At 44.5% G+C, this 14,242-nt stretch overlaps 1 protein-coding gene across 1 annotated transcript in view; it reads left to right on the top strand.

The window, feature by feature from the left end:
- Positions 1-2,639: 2,639 nt before the first annotated feature.
- SKIL (SKI like proto-oncogene) overlaps positions 2,640-14,242 on the top strand; it is a 191,236-nt gene continuing 179,633 nt past the window's right edge. The window contains exons 1-2 of the mRNA XM_086944293.1: positions 2,640-2,845; positions 4,782-6,578. Coding sequence (XP_086800419.1) covers positions 5,478-6,578 — 1,101 coding nt within the window. The 5' untranslated portion in view covers positions 2,640-2,845; positions 4,782-5,477. The remainder of the gene's footprint in view (positions 2,846-4,781; positions 6,579-14,242) is intronic.

Below are 14,242 nucleotides of genomic sequence, written 5' to 3'. Positions count from 1 at the left end.
GGTTTTGAAGTGTTGAAATAATATGTGAAATACTCATGTTGGATTGTATAAAAGTAAAAGTGTGTATAATATAATTTAGAAAATAAAAATATATTTAAAAAAAAAGGAAAGAATTCATCAAAGTAATCAGGTCAGTCTTTGCCATAACCAATTGGGCAGTACTGCCTGACAGTGTCGTCATTAAGCCTTGGATGCTTAAACTTACTTTCCAGTAGTCAGGTATTTCATTTCACAACCCTACCCTAATAATCTCTGCTAATGTAGGCTGGGAAAAAGTTGGTAACATAATGACAGGGTCCTGAGAGCACTAAGGACATGATGGGGCATCTATAGGAGGGGAAGCCAATGTAATATCCTCCCAGCCTCTGTGTGACACAGGAGCTGGTGATGGTGGCCACAGATTCTGAAAAAGATGTGTAAATGTAAATGTACATGTATTTATATAGCGCAAATCACCGACCCGGTATCCAAGCGCTTGCTTAGGGAACCCGTCCTGGTATTCCCCTGTGAGATAACCCCGGCAGGGTATCCACAAGGTGAAAGCCAGGCATCCCACCGCGAGGGGCCGTTGTGGAGATTAAGCAAGCTATTGCCCAGAGTCGCAGAGTGTGAACCCGTGAATCGAGTAGGCACAGGAGCGAGAATTGTCGAGTCTGTGGACATTTTAGGACTCAAGACCCCGCCGAGCCGGGCATTGAACCCTGGTCCCGGGCTGACCTCTGCTTCCAGGTCTGCCTCCTCTAACCAGTGAGCCACACTTCTCCACATATGCGTGGTTAAGGCGAGCAGGATAGGGCTTGCGTAGTCGGAACACACGTGGCTCTGCTATTAGCCAGACACAGGGTGCCAGATGGACTGGATGGTAAGAGTAGCATGGGATAAAGGGGAGAGCAGGAAAGGCGATGGATAACTAGCTCTATTTCCTTGCCCACTACCCCTGTGGCACGCTGTAAAAAAGCATTCATGGTGGTAACCATGCTTGTGCACGCCTTAATGGCAATCACCAGGGCTTGCGCTTTCCCATGTGTATCAGAATTTAGCCAAGTACAACCCCAAGTACTACCCCTAGGCCCAGGCCTTTCACACTGCTCCAGTCTGAATGGTCAGCCAACCTTAAAAGGCCTGTTTATTGCTCCCCCAATATAGTTTCAACTATGATTGTGCAAGTATAGTTCCACTCTGTGGTATTACTCCTTATCCACTAAAAAACATCCAATTAGGAGTAGCCAAGAGGACCATTGTACACATCCAGTAAGTTAGGTAGCAGTATATACAGGATCGATGACGCAGGTTCTACCATATCCAGCAGACAGCCCGGATTAAGTCTAAGATCAGAGAAGATATCCTGCACCATGATATGCTGTCTACGGTCAACAAACTCAGTAGACTCATGGCAAGAGCCCAGAACCAAGAGGGGGGCCCCGCCCAGCATCTTCTAAACTTGGATGGGCCCACCATTTGCCCGGGCACGGCTCACCCCCTAGTGGAAGAAGGGCATCTTCCAGTGTACAGCGCAGGAAAAACGGGGTGCAGGAAAAACAGGTAATGGGTTCCTCTGGATTCTGGCACACCCAGTACCCTACGCCAACAAAGGCAACCCAGCCAGAATTGACAGACGCTTATGTAAATTGGGCACATCGGCCTAAAAACAATTCATCATGTATCAGTGAGATAGCAGATTGTGTGCTTTTTTTCAAGTTTTGCCTATACATATAGATAACCATCAAATAGTGGCTATTTATTTAGGGTTTTTTTGGGAACCCAGTTAGTTGGGGATTTATGTTCCATCCTGTTCAAAGTTTGTGTTATAAAAAAGGCACTAACGTTCCAGTAATCTGCAATTTGAATATTTTTAGGTGGTGACCTATTGCCTTTTTTGGCAGGTACGGATTACATGTACTTCTTTAATTCAAGAGTGTGCGCCGCTCATGCATGCAGTGCTTCTAAATGGAGAGTACCAGCACTAATCAGTAGTAAATTTAAAATCCACACTTCTATATTTTCCTTCAAGCTCTGCAGCCGTGAACAATAAAAGGCGTGCTACGGCTTTAAACGCGGTTATTTAAAAATATCACGAGTGAAATAGGAATGTGACTTTTTTAATTGGTTTTGAAAGACTATATCAGCCACGTTTAGGCACCAGTGTATTTTATATGCTCCACGCATGAAAAAAAATTACAAAGTAATCTCTTCCGCCTCCCAATACCGGACCCATTGACTTTGCAAATACGGCAGGCAAAAATCATGCCCACAAACACATTCCAAAACAACCGCCGCCACTATTAAAATACACCATAATTAAAACAAAGAAGCTGCGAGCGTGCTTTAAAAACATATATTGGGAAATAAGAATTAATGTCTTGCAAGAAGAGGAGCTTCGTTTTCTCGCCTAGCTCCACCTATCTCTCCTCCTGAACCGTCTTGGAAGCCACCTACAAATCACAGAGTTTGAGATGGCTGCTTCCCCGACACGTCAGACGGGTCATAAACTTCCCCAAACGCCAAGTGCGCAGACAGGAAAAAAAGAGAAACACGAGCCCTCCAGCACAGCCCCGGCGTCTGCCTGTCTGGTCACCTTCGAACAAACCCACAAATCGCGCGACGTCACCCTTTTATGCGTACCCGTAACGACGTCACGCGTCTGCGTGTAGTGAGTGGGCGGGACGTCTGGGAGGGCGCCGCCGCCGCCGACATGGTGCGTGACGTCAGAGAGCCCTGCGCGGTCACCGTGTCTGTCGCCGGAGCGATGCAGGCCTGAAGAAGAGGAGGAGGGCGCGCGCAGGGAGGAAGGTGGTGGCCGTGGAGGAGGAAGAGGGGGCGATGGCGGCGGAGTGTCCCGTTCGTGGTGAGTGGAAGGACGCCATGCCAGGACTAGACCCCTTTCCAGGCAGCCTGCCCGTGTCCCCAGTGTGGAGGGGGTGGGGCTGCTCGTTCCTCCCCTCTCTCCCAAGCCCTTGACCTCCCCTCCACACTGGCACTGCAGGGCTGCGACCCCCGGCTGCCCCCTCGGCGCACAAAAGGGTGGCGGGTAGAGGGCGGTGACTGGGGCTGCCCAGCTGCGGGTCACGCGCCACTAGGGAGCAGGGGGGGCCATGTGTACCGCCGCTGGTGCCTGACAGCCTCCCTGTATCAGCACCATGTGGGTCGTCGGCCCTTTTCGTTCTATGCGTAAATTGGATCCTTTCATTACCGGAGGGAGGGGTGCTGCTGGCTGCGGCTCAGCCTGGAGGGAGGATGTTTACAGACCTCTGACTGGGAGGGGGAGCGCTCCACTCAGACACACACACAGCACCGCAGACTGCTCGCCGTGCCAGGCGTCTGCAGAGCACAGCCACAATAACAACCGAGCAGCGCACTGCACGGGAAAGGGAAATCCATTCCGTGCATTTGATTTGGAGAATTGTAATGGCAGATATACCATGATCCAATCTGATGCGCAGTAACTCCATTTTTTGCATTTGATTCAAAATAAGCGATACATCTCACGCATGTTTAATTGTTGTACAGTATTTATGTGTGTAATTCTAGGGTCTAGGTCTGCCGTAGGCAATCGGGGCTTTGCCCCATCTCCTCTTGGGGTATGTTTGTTCACTGAGCATTCATCGAAGGCATTCATTCTGTCAGATACAGCGTAGGCGATAGGTAGGCGGCGGAAGCAGGATTGTGCTCAGAAAACCTTGGCTTGGATTGAGAGGCACCTACTGTTTTTGAATTTTCCTGAAACATAGGCGAGCCTCCTCGCGAATCAACGTATTATCTAAGTCCAGGTCACATTAAATACTGTATTTACTCCAAATATATATATCTAAATCCAGGTCACATTAAATACGGTATTTACTCCAAATATATCTACACGATTCACGGACGGTGATGGATTTTGGGGAAGATGAATTGAGATGTCAAGTGTTGTGATACCCGTAGAGCCTTTGTCTTCAGTGCCAATCATGACATGTTTCTGATAATGCAGTTGTTTTCTTTGGTGGCCACTTGGTTATTATTTACAAACATGCATACGTGTGTGTATAGATACCTGTGAACGTCACATGATCTTTATTTATGTCTGAATGATCTTTATTGCATTACTGTACGAGTGCCAGTGTTAAATGAGTAATATTTCCACTTGATAGCTCAAATATCGTTTATAGACACGTTTGTCCAAATCTTATTTACAAACATACATGTCCACATAGGACATGAGTGGAATAAAGACTCGCCTTCTTTAGTTAAGTTGTTAGTCTACTTAACAATATTCAGTTAAACGAAGTGGCTACATCTCGTCCTCTCATAGACGAGCGATTTACAAAACATTGCTTGGGCCTAACTTCGGTGATGCCCTTCTATTGAAAGGCGAATTGTAATATTCGGAGACAATTTAGTGGATGTCCTGTAAAAATGCTTCATTAAATTATATTCTGTGTTTCTTTTTCGCAAAAGCAATTGAGTTTCGGTATTGTAGCGCTCAATAATGCGAGATTCAGTTTGGCGTCTCCTTTAATTATTTAAAATACTGAACTGAGCCTTTCTAAAACAAAAAGAATAGTTGGAATAACACTTTTTTCTACATCTGGTCATTCGGACAACATTAACATATGGAATCATGGAGTGTCTAATATCAGGATTGATTTGAGCTACAAATGTACCATATTGTCAGTTAGTGTACGTCGACAAGGGGTTCAATAATTAGAAATTAAATCTCCTCATCCAGTCGGATGCGTTGTTGAATAAACTGACTGTATTGCACTTTAATGTTTATTTCATGCTTTCTTTATATTTGCTTTCAGGTTCAGTTCTTGTTGACTAAAAAACCCTCCCTGGTGAAGAAACAAGTTTTGGTGATGCCTGAGTGTATCTTTTGCTGCAGAGCGGATGTTGGACAACACAATAAAAGTTGAAAAGGTCAAAGGAATAACATCTGTCTACGTGAATGCTGAGTCATTGAATGAGATTTGTAGTTTTTTTCTACTGCTTCCTGGAATATACAGCCAAATTCATACATTTTGCAAATCTTTCTCAATCCTTTTACATTGCGTTTGGAGTCTGCCTAAAATGTGGTTCCATATTAAACTGATGGAACAGAATTTATTTGGTGTTGGAAGTAGAGTAAAGTGATCAATGCACCATCCACATTGCAGATGCACCATATTTCATGAGAACAGTATTTTCTTAGGTAGTGATTCACTGCAGGATACTACTATGTCACATGTCATTGGTTTTGTGATAACATAGGAATATATGCACCCAAATAGACTTTTCATTGGCTCCGAAATTAGATTTTCTTGCAGAAAATAAAGTGCACAGTTGGTAGGAAAATAGACTGTGTACTGACACATTTTAATACAGTACTAAACGAAGAACACGATGTTACAAAACTGAGAAAACTAAACCTATTCTAATATATATATATATATATATATAGGGAGATGTCGTCAAAAGTGGAACTATTTTCAAGCTTCTAAAGCATTTTACAGTCCAAAGTCATGGAGAGTGTGGAAACCAATAAAACCTTGAGCCTGGGCTCTTCCCAAAAACTGAGTGTAAGTGACGATGATGGCCCTCCAGTCAAAAGGAAGATGAGTGAAACGGATGTCCAAACCAGCATACAAGTTGGAGTAAAATTGCCAGTTATTAAGAAAGAAATTGTGGAGGACTCTGAAATTGTTTCAGGAGAAACTGAAGAAATCGCAAAACCAGGCAGTGCTCCGGAATCTGCAACATCAAACTTAAAACCTGGTTTGAAGAACACTTTGGCACAGTTCCATTTAAGCAGCCAGAGCTCCTTGGGGGGACCTGCAGCCTTTTCTGCGCGTTATTCCCAGGAGAGTATGTCACCTACAGTTTTCTTACCTCTTCCATCACCTCAGGTTCTTCCTGGTCCTTTGCTTGTTGCTTCAGACAGCTCCACAGAGCTCACTCAGACCGTTTTGGAGGGGGAGCCAATTTCTTGCTTCATGGTGGGGGGCGAGAATAGATTGTGTCTTCCTCAAGTGTTGAATTCAGTTCTCAGAGACTACTCGCTACAGCAAATCAACATTGTCTGTGATGAATTATATATCTACTGCTCAAGGTGTTCTTCAGATCAGCTTCATATTCTAAAAGTTCTGGGAATTCTTCCCTTTAATGCTCCATCTTGTGGCTTAATTACACTGACCGATGCTCAAAGGCTATGCAATGCTCTTTTACGCCCACACACTTTTCCCCAGAATGGGAGTCTGCTACCTGCGAAAAATGCCTTGGCTCAACTGAGAGAAGCTGGCAGTGCCTTTGAAGTGGAACATGATTGTTTAGGCAAGTGCCAAGGCTTATTTGCTCCACAATTCTACACTCAGCCAGATGCACCATGTATTCAGTGTTTGGAATGCTATGGGATGTTTTCAACGCAGACGTTTGTCATGCATTCTCATAGAGCTCCAGACAAGAGGACCTGCCACTGGGGCTTTGACTCTGCTAAATGGTATTGTTACCTCCACCTGAACCCCAAATACATAGGTTCACCAGATGAGAAGGAACTAAAGCTTGTACTGGAAGAAATGAAGGAGAAGTTTAGTTTGAAAAGCTATCAAAAAAGGCCACAATGTAAAGTAAGTTGTCCATTTTTTAATTCAATATTTGATGCTGTGACTTTTTGCCTGGTCAGATGTGATCACTTGTGTGTTTGAAATCTTTTAGTGTATGGCAGTTATTTTAAAGGTTGAAAATACCATGTTTTGCATTTGTTATTGGTTAAAAAAAAAGTAAAATCCGTATTTCTTAATAAACCTCCTTTGCAGCAAATTCAGTAAACAGCAAGGTAGCATAGTAGTGTCAAAGAGCTACGTGTCTACTTGAGATCATTGGATATCCCTCTTGTTAGGTCGTACACTGAGTTAAGATGCATATAATGCCCTATCGTTATCCTGACTGGTAGTAATGTCAGAAATCAGGTGATCTTTCTGTGCACATACAAACTCCAGTCAAAGGTCTGCTAAAATCTATGTTGTTTTAGATGGTATTCTGAAGTGATTCTGACCCTGTAGGTTTTTCACTGCTTCAGGGAGATAATTTCTTATATGAGTACCTGCTATACCTAAAGTTCTGTCTTAGTAAAAAAGCCAATTGAGGAACAGGTTTAGTTAAATGTTGTGGCATACGACAAAAATGTAATTAATTTTGCCTTTTAGGTAAACCGCTACATACGCCAAGCTTGTTTCTTTAAAATATGCCCTGGCTAATTGGATTGGAGTAATGGTGCAGTTGGAGTGGCATGCACCCGAGGAACAGTCCAGCAGCTCATCTGTTCCCCCCCCCCCCAAAGGGTGCCACCAGGGTTCCAGAAGATCAAGCCTGGGACCATTGCTTTATTGAAGACTCAATACATTCACTGCATCAGCTACCCTGAACCACAGGTCAGAAAGATGCCAACAAGGGATGCATCCCAAGCCTAAACAGCTTCACACGATGTAACCAGATAGGACTACTGCGTTGATGCAGTTGGGGTCCATATAAACCCAAGCCTTGGCCAAAAAGAGAACATACATGAAAGGGTTGAGTGCTAAGCAGTGTTAAGTGACGTAGTTGTCTACGAGATCTGGGTTAATGCGTTCAGGGGGCAAAATAACAAAACCAGTCTTTACTAGCCTTCACTAGAAAAAGAAGATACCTGGAAGGGTTGAGTCCTAAGTAGCCATGTGATGCAGCCAGCTGACTTCTGGGTTAATGCGTTTAGGGGACCATTTGGGTAGAAAGGAGATGCGTGAGCGGGTCGAGTGCTAAACAGCGTTCGTTATATGATGTAACCAGCTATGAGATCTGGATTTATGTGGCCAGGGGTCTGCAAGAACCAAACCAAAGCCGTGAACAGAAATAGTCGATGTGTGTAATGGGTACGTCCAAAGCAGCGGACTACCGTGTGTTCAGGGGTGCCAAATAAAATTGGGAGATGGGAGAATGTGGCTTCTCTTGTTATGAAATACAAGAGGAAAATTAGAGTAAAACACATTTTCTAGTTTCTGGTTGGAGTGCAACTTAGAGCAATAAATTAATATTTTTATCGTTTGAAACCAGGAATATTTTATTAAAATTCTGATTTCGTGGGAAAAGTATGTCACGTTTATTAAAAATACAGTTTTGCCTTAAAGGTCTACTTCAGACCAGCCAGCATCTATAGTGGATTACCTCCTTGTTTCAGCATCATAGTTCTTTATCGATGGAGCAGTGCCAGGTGGAAGCAGCGGGCAGACACCTACCAATCCTAAACCCCACGGACCTTTCTTTGAAAGTGTCTTTACTCCCGTATTTTTTCAATTGGCAGCATGGGCACGACTATTTAGTGGTACACATGTGTGGCGTGTTTATCAATTGAGACTAATCACTGCATTTCTCTGCTTTTAGAAAATGTCTTAAACTTGGTTATTGCAACAGTTGTGAAGTGTAAAATGTTTCCTATATGTAGCTTCAGCGCCAGGACACCCCAATCAGGGGTTGCAGTGTTCTCTGCAACTATGATTCATTTATTATCCAAACCCTGGTGTTAGTAATTCTATATGTTTACAGTCTGCAATGAGGGGGCTGCTGGAAAAACAATTGTTGGCCAGGCAGCCCCGTTTTTATTTTTCCATTGCGCTTTCACTTAAAGTGAAAGTTCGATGGGAAAATAAACACTCGGCTGTCTTTGCCAAAGTAGAATGTGGGGGAAAAAAGTGCGTCCCACCTAATAAGAGAGAGAGTGTCATGCGCCGGTAAAAGATCAAATCCCAGTGGGCGTGGCCAAACGGAGACCAGGCGGCAACAAAGAAGCCTCCTTTACATTCACAAGCTAGCGTTTTGCATTAAAGATGATGCTGGCCAATCTAAAAGATGGGGGGGGGGCTTAAACTCCTCAGAGAGCTTCGGAATCTGTATCGATTCCAAGAAGCTCTCAGGTGCCGAGAGCAGCGCATGCGCGCTGCTTTCGACAGCCAAGACCTAAAAAGCAGGCAAATGAGAGTGATGGGAATGCTACTCCGGAGTAAGCAATATGTCCTATGTGTTCTTGGGCTCGATCTAAAAAATAGAGCTGTCACATGAGCAGAAAGACAGTCTTTCTAAAAATAAAAAGGACAGTATTATAGGATGGAGTTGTATTTCAGTCATGTTAACCGCAGCATCTGAGATGCAGCCCAGCCAAATCTGTGCCTTGTTTCTGGTGCATTACCAGGCATAGTAGAGTAATTGGCAATAACTTGTAGAAACCTTTCCCTGTTACTAATCCTCAAAAGGATTCTTTCTGTGAATCCTTCCTATGGGCTGCAGCCGGAGTAATGGAGGCCTGCAAGGGACATCAGGCCTCCATTTCGGCACTCATTTTTGCACAATGGCGATATTGATCTACCTTCCCCGTTTGGGGGCGGTGGCTGCTGTATCAAAACTGGCACTCATTGGAGAAGAGAGTATCATGCATTGTTAGGCAGAAAGTTTCAATGTCTTTATAAAGACATAATATTTAAACAAACACAGCAATATCTCTCCAGTGCTTCTATCTATGCAGTGTTCTTTTAGCCACATCAGGTAATATTGTTACTGTTCAAACATATTAGTTTATGCCAAATTTACGTAGTAGCAGGACTCAATCACTGTCCATTGCTAAAGTAAATATAGAATGTTTGACCGCCGTTTGGTGCTGTATTCTAGTGACACTTCTGTGTCTTCACCATAAAAAGTGAAGTGTTAAAAAATGCTTCAATCTTCTGTGAAACCTTTCTTATTGATTATCGATTAAAACGTCTCTGTCCATGGTGACAAGTCAGCCCTCAGTGTAACGTTTAAGCATCTGCGGCTACTTCCTCTTGTAATAGACGTACGGTGTAAGCAAATCCACAGGTGCAATATCCACACCATGAATATCTTACTGTTGCATGAAGACATTCTACACATAGTCAGTACACCTCATATTTAGAGTTTTTCAGTTCAAATGAAGGAAATGTTTGTCAAGGAGGCTGCCTTCCTTTATGGGGAGTGATAGGATCTCAAAAGTAGCTCACCATGGTTCTAGTTTTCAGCATCACACAAATTAATGTCTTTCACTCTTATGGCACCCGCGCTTTCCCAAGAGACGTAACTTGCTGGTCCAACACCAGCCAGCAAAATTGTTCTTGTTCCTTTCATCCACATATGAACTTCTCAGTCACTTCCACTAGCAGTCCCACCATTAGTTACTGGAAGCTAAATAGCTCAGCAGCTGCCCACTATCCTCATTTGTCCATAGCCATCCAAAACCCATGATGCTCCATAATCTCCCTTCTAGCCTACCAACAAGTGCCACAGATAAGTATCCTAATTTTCTTTATGACCCCTCTTATATCCAATGTCTCCTTTGAGTCCTCCACCAAGATCAAAGTACCTTTTGCCTAATTTAGGCAGTTTGTGGCAGGGTATTCTATGTGGAATGTCCTTTTAGACCACATTATTGGGGCTCTTAACAGTCCAAACCAGAGATCCAAAGATGTAAGCACAAAATACAAGTTTACAGTACAGCTCTGTACATATAGACAGCAAGGCCCCAACTGAATTTCTTTGAGGACAGAGAATCCAACAATAAAGCATTGTAGGCATAATGTTGTCACACGCCAAGTGGCAGTAAACATGGACTACGGTTGGGATTCCTTCAAACATCTACCCTGCCCTGCTCCATGTGCAACTTATACCAACTCCATCCCTAAAATTACAGCCCCAAGTCCTAGGTAATTCAGATTCTATATTTTCCAACTATTACTAGAAATCAGCCTGCTAAAAATATTAGGCTTGAGCTCTCGTTTTTATCTTGCTGATCTTCCCGGGGAAGCAGCGCATGCTGAAGTCGGGTAGACTGATTGTAAGTTTGAGTGAGGGTGAGTATTGCTAATGGAGGCCTTAGTTCTTGAGAAAGAAACGTTCTGTAATCTGGAGATTTGGCTGCAGCATTAAGTATTTTTGACTAACACAGGCTTTTGCCATTTATAGCATGCTGGAATAGATATGATTTGGACTCCTGTAACACATAGTTTCTTCTTAACTAGATGAGCCTTGGAGACTGGAACAGAGGGAACTATATAGGTTATGGGGCCTGTGCAAGAAGATTGGTGCTATGTGGCGGAAGGAATGCAGTAAGCTAGATTTTTGGGACTTGACACTTTTGGGAATGTGCAGTAAATCCTATTTTAGATTGCACCCAGTCATAGCTGACCCCAAATCCTACTCTGTCTGTTGTTGTCACAATTACTTTTTCAAGCTTTACCCAGTGGTAATTGGGTCTGCAAAACATTTTTTTGTCCACAAATATAAATTAGCTGCAGTAACACATCAGAACTCCATACAATTGACAGTACTATCGGCCGCAATGGGGGGGGGGGGGAGGGTAGGCACACTCCTATGTCCCCGTCATTGGGAGCTCGTTTGCCTTACTGGGCAACAACTTGCTCTAGTTTCCTCATGTTTTATCCATTATGCCATACACCACTTTATGCTCACTATTTTTTCCTGCACTGCTCTCATCCTTTTCATGAATTTTGTCACCTTGTATGCCTTCCCTGAGCGCTCACTTCCACCCTCCCCCCTCTAACATCTGCCACTCTTCGCTAAAGGCTGCCTTGCTTCTGCTGCCACACTTTCCTTTGAGGCTTCCCTGCCATGCAACATGGAGATCTTCATATTCTGACCCCCCCTTTTACTATTGCCTGTTTCATGGTGTGTCACCCCATCACGAATCCCCTCTGTGCTCATGGAATTCATGTCAAAACTGACCTCTTCATTACTCCATCCGCTCGCCATCCTTTGGAAACCTTTGTGCATGCCAGGTCCTCAGGGTATGACCAGTCACCAGAGAAGCATTTCTGCAGTGGGGAGAGGGTGGGTAAACAAGTGATTCCGTTTGAGTCACAAAACTCCTCACGGGTGAGCGATAAATGTATTGCTGACATTGTCGAGCACTGGCTGCCATGGAGGGTTTACCACTTGCCCGCCTGGCAGGTCTGGATTTTCTTGCTTTGATCTGGGAGATGCAGGGGAATGGCTAGTGCAGTGTCCATATATGTGTGTTGAACAGTGAGACACCTTTGTGTTTAGTTGAAGGATTCCTAAACAAGTCACTTTTATCTTCTGCTCCTGACCAATCTCTCCTTGTCCTTCTTTCTATCCGACCTTTTCTCTCTGTTATCCCTACCTATAAGATTACTCTGTAATTCAATAGGATGGTAGGACATATATTGCCGTTTGTTTTAGTATGAGGCTTGGTCTGCTTTGGGCAGCATGATAAGCTGTGTGTGTAATTGCTTCATTGCCCTCCGGACCTTTGTTCAGTCACCTTTCATGTCTCTGGACATACATGTGGCCAGTGCTATAACCGGAGGTTCTGTTACTCAATCTTAGATAAGTTCATAGCCCTCCATACCAAAGAAAACAGAGCATAGAAGGCTTACCTTAACGCTCACTCACTACGAGCAGAGCTGTATGTTGCATTCACAGTTTTACAACCCAGTGACACTTTCCCTTCCAGTCACACCTATTGACAACCCAGCTACACTGGTATATATGTTTTAAACATTCATCTCATGAGGTGGCGTAGATTTTCACATAAGTCATCACATGATTCAGCCACATCTGAATCGTACTCAAATGTCACTCCAAGTTCATTTTTGAAAGGAATAAACATGTCCAGCACAGACCACTTATCCCAACTAACAAGAGCATCTTCCTTGCATAGTCTCCCCACCTACACCGTACCCAAAAAAAACAAAAATCAACCACAGTTATCACCAAGCCCCACCAATCATTCAAGCACCAAAACCTCGAGGTTGATAAGGGTAGTGTGAGTACCAGAGACCCATCCGCTTCTTTTCCTGCTTATCCACCGGGACACCTTTCAAACTTGCTGTAAGCCACACTCTCCCACCTCTTTGCCTCTTCTACTCCTCTCCACGCCCCTTCTTGAATTATTTTTTCTCATCACGTCCCTCTCCTCTCCCTACTGCATCATCTTGCCGCTCAGTCACTCCTTGCTCTATGAAGATCTCGTCTGTCTCCCACTTACCCTCGCCTCACCCACCTTCCCTTAGCTGCTCTTTCTCCCATCTTCTATTCTCCCATCTCTCAAATCTCCCAACACTGTTGCGCCTCCCCTCCATGAAGAGTGCGTTTCCTCATTTCAATCTGTCACAAAACAACAAAAAACTTCTTTAGCTATCGTCTTAAAATACCCCATTAAAGATTCCTTTATTTAAATACCTAATTAAAGATTTCTGTATCTCTCTAGTGTATACGGAGGAATGGGTGAGTCCAGTTGTACCTAATATTGAGTGCAGAACTTGTCATAAATATCACGGAGTCATTTAGGGCTTCTGTAATGTCAAACTAGCCCCTGTATGACCTTGCAGTTGTGTCAAGGGTAAATATTACGCAAGCATGATCAAAACTGGTGCCAACTCCGGCAGAAAGAATTCCGTTCCCAGAGCTGCATCCATATACGGTTATTGTTGCGTTTCTGTCTTAAAAGAAAGAAGTGGTTGTTACTTTGCTGTCTCCGGTTTCATAAGTACAGAATAAACTGCATCCCATAAAGACATTTCAAATACAAATGTGATCAGTTCTAGGTAGCCTTCATGCCCCTTTACTCCTCCTAACATTTTCCTTTGGGATTCTTCTCAAGGCTCACTTCTGTACCATTATTAGCTTGCGATTCAATCATAAATTGTGTTTTTAGGTCTCGCCTGTCGATGCGCATGCGCATCGAGCAAGGCGAGAGTATTGGCACTTATCCGCTCTTTATCCACACTGCAAGGAATCGTGGCGATTCCTTGCAGTGCACGAGAAATTTAAGCTCAATGCGCATGCGCATTGAGCTTAAATGCGCGTGCACATGCCCCCAGCCGCCTACTCTCTCTCACAGCCTCCCCCAGCTCCGCCCCCTCACTACTTGATTGCACGGCCGCTAGGCCGTGCCTCCCCTACTCTCCTCCCCCCTCCTCCTCTCCTCCCCTGCCTGCCTGCCGCTAGCCTTGCCTGCTCTCTCTCGCAGCCTCCCCCAGCTCCGCCCCCTCACTACTTGATTGCACGGCCGCTAGGCCGTGCCTCCCCTACTCTCCTCCCCCCTCCTCATCTCCTCCCCTGCCTGCCTGCCGCTAGGCCGTGCCTCCCCTACTCTCCTCCCCCCTCCTCCTCCTACTCTCCTCCCCTGCCTGCCTGCCGTGTGTCTCTTTACATGTCTTCCCTCTTTGTTCGTGCTCTCAGCGTGTATCAAAGTGACATGAGCTCTGAG

The sequence above is a fragment of the Lissotriton vulgaris genome, chromosome 11, assembly GCF_964263255.1.
Source record: "Lissotriton vulgaris chromosome 11, aLisVul1.2, whole genome shotgun sequence".
In the NCBI taxonomy this organism is placed as follows: domain Eukaryota; kingdom Metazoa; phylum Chordata; class Amphibia; order Caudata; family Salamandridae; genus Lissotriton; species Lissotriton vulgaris.
The sequence above is the reverse complement of the archived record's forward strand: the minus strand, read 5'-3'. Positions and strand labels throughout refer to the sequence as shown.